Source organism: Orycteropus afer, unplaced genomic scaffold (assembly GCF_000298275.1).
Source record: "Orycteropus afer afer isolate SDZICR_OR568_19922 unplaced genomic scaffold, OryAfe1.0 scaffold00005, whole genome shotgun sequence".
NCBI lineage: Eukaryota > Metazoa > Chordata > Mammalia > Tubulidentata > Orycteropodidae > Orycteropus > Orycteropus afer.
In genome coordinates this window covers 20249777-20251437 of record NW_006921592.1, presented here as the reverse complement: position 1 = coordinate 20251437, position 1661 = coordinate 20249777, and the positions used below count along the sequence as shown (strand labels likewise).

The 1661-nt window shown below is 41.1% G+C and overlaps 1 protein-coding gene across 1 annotated transcript in view; it reads left to right on the top strand.

Moving 5' to 3' along the window:
* SLC28A3 (solute carrier family 28 member 3) overlaps positions 1 to 1661 on the top strand; it is a 95594-nt gene that overhangs the window by 68904 nt on the left and 25029 nt on the right. Inside the window, exons 6-7 of the mRNA XM_007939801.1 lie at positions 75 to 188; positions 1468 to 1545. Coding sequence (XP_007937992.1) covers positions 75 to 188; positions 1468 to 1545 — 192 coding nt within the window. The remainder of the gene's footprint in view (positions 1 to 74; positions 189 to 1467; positions 1546 to 1661) is intronic.

Here is a 1661-nt window from a genome sequence, read left to right as displayed (position 1 = left end):
ATCTTCTGAGCATTTATGCCCAGTTCAGCATTGACTTTCTAACATGAGATCTATCTCTTGATCTTTCTCCATAGGTTCACTGGAGACCTGTCTTTTGGGGAATTGGGTTACAGTTTACTTTTGGACTCTTAATTCTAAGGACAAAACCTGGTTTTGTAGCTTTTGACTGGTTGGGCAAACAAGTTCAGGTAAGTTTGTTTCGAAAAAACACTTTGCTTTTATGATACTTATAACATTTGCATGTATTCTTCAGCTTCTCAGAAATAGATTTCATTTGTCTCCACAGTTGGCCAAATTTTAATTCTGTAGTATGAGTTAGACAAATAATTTCTTTACATAGAATTTGTTAATTTGTTTAGATTATTAATATGTTGCTGCCCCCTACCTATATTGTCTACTACTTCACTTCCTATCCCTATTTCTCCCTGCAACCTACCCAAGAGCATCACACTTTTAAGATAGTCTTTCTTTGCATAAATAGGCTTTCTTGAGATTCTGGATTGATAGAGTGGGAAAACAATGTGGATCAAAACTCAAAATCCTAAAAAAAAAAAAAAAAAACAGTTTGCTGGTATGATAGAGCCTGGTGAGACCCCCCAGACTATGGCCCCTAGTTACCCTTCAGGTCTGGAACTGAACTCACTCCTGTGGCTTCCAGCCAAATAATAGACAGGCATATGGGGTGAACATTTGTATCAGGTAGATACACTCCTTGGAGTGCTCAATCATGGGAGAATAGAAGGGCAGCATTTGCATAGGGAGATAGATGGAGGGGGTGGGGCAGGAGGGCATAGAAGGGAAGGACACAGGGAAGGGGTAACTACTGGGAGGAAGTAGGAGGAGAGCTGTTACATTGTGGGAAACTGAAGTCAGTATCATGAAACAAAATGTATATGAACTGCTATATGGAAAATGAATTTGCTCTGTAAACTTTATCCAAATCACAACACTCACTGCCATCAAGTCGAATCTGCCTCATTGCGATCCCTCCTTGGGTTTCCTAGGTGGTATCTCTATGGAAGTAGATTGCCCAATCTTCCTTCCAAGGAATGGCTGGTGGGTTTGAATCAGCAGCCTTCTGGTTAGCAGTCAAATGCCTTAGGCACTATGCCACCAGAGCTCCCCCTCAAATCACAATAAAAACTAAAAAAAAAGATAGGTTTTCTTTGTGTGTAGTGGCCTAACTAGTGGTGCTGTGTGCCATCTATGACTTGCGGGAGCTAATTAGCACACTGGGCTCACTCTTTAGCATCTTGGAATAAGATTGAATGTCAGAAACAACAGGAAATCTCTGCAGGTATGCTTCAGTAATATACCTCCGTGTCCTCTCCTGAGAAAATGAGCTTTCCATTTCTATCCAACCAGTTTGCTGGAACCCTATCCTTTGCTGAGCCTCAAGGGTCCTGGGATTAGTGACCATGACTTCAGTGGTTTTAATGATCTGCTTTTTTTCTTTATTTGACTCAGATTTTCCTGGAGTACAGTGATGCTGGTGCTTCATTCGTCTTTGGTGAGAAATACAAAGACCACTTCTTTGCATTCAAGGTAAAGCCAAGCATTTTTCTATGTAGACATTGTCTCTTCAATAGCTTATCAGTCTCTGTTGTTGTTATGTGCCATCGATTCGGACCCGACTCATAGCAACCCCTCCTTGGGTTTCT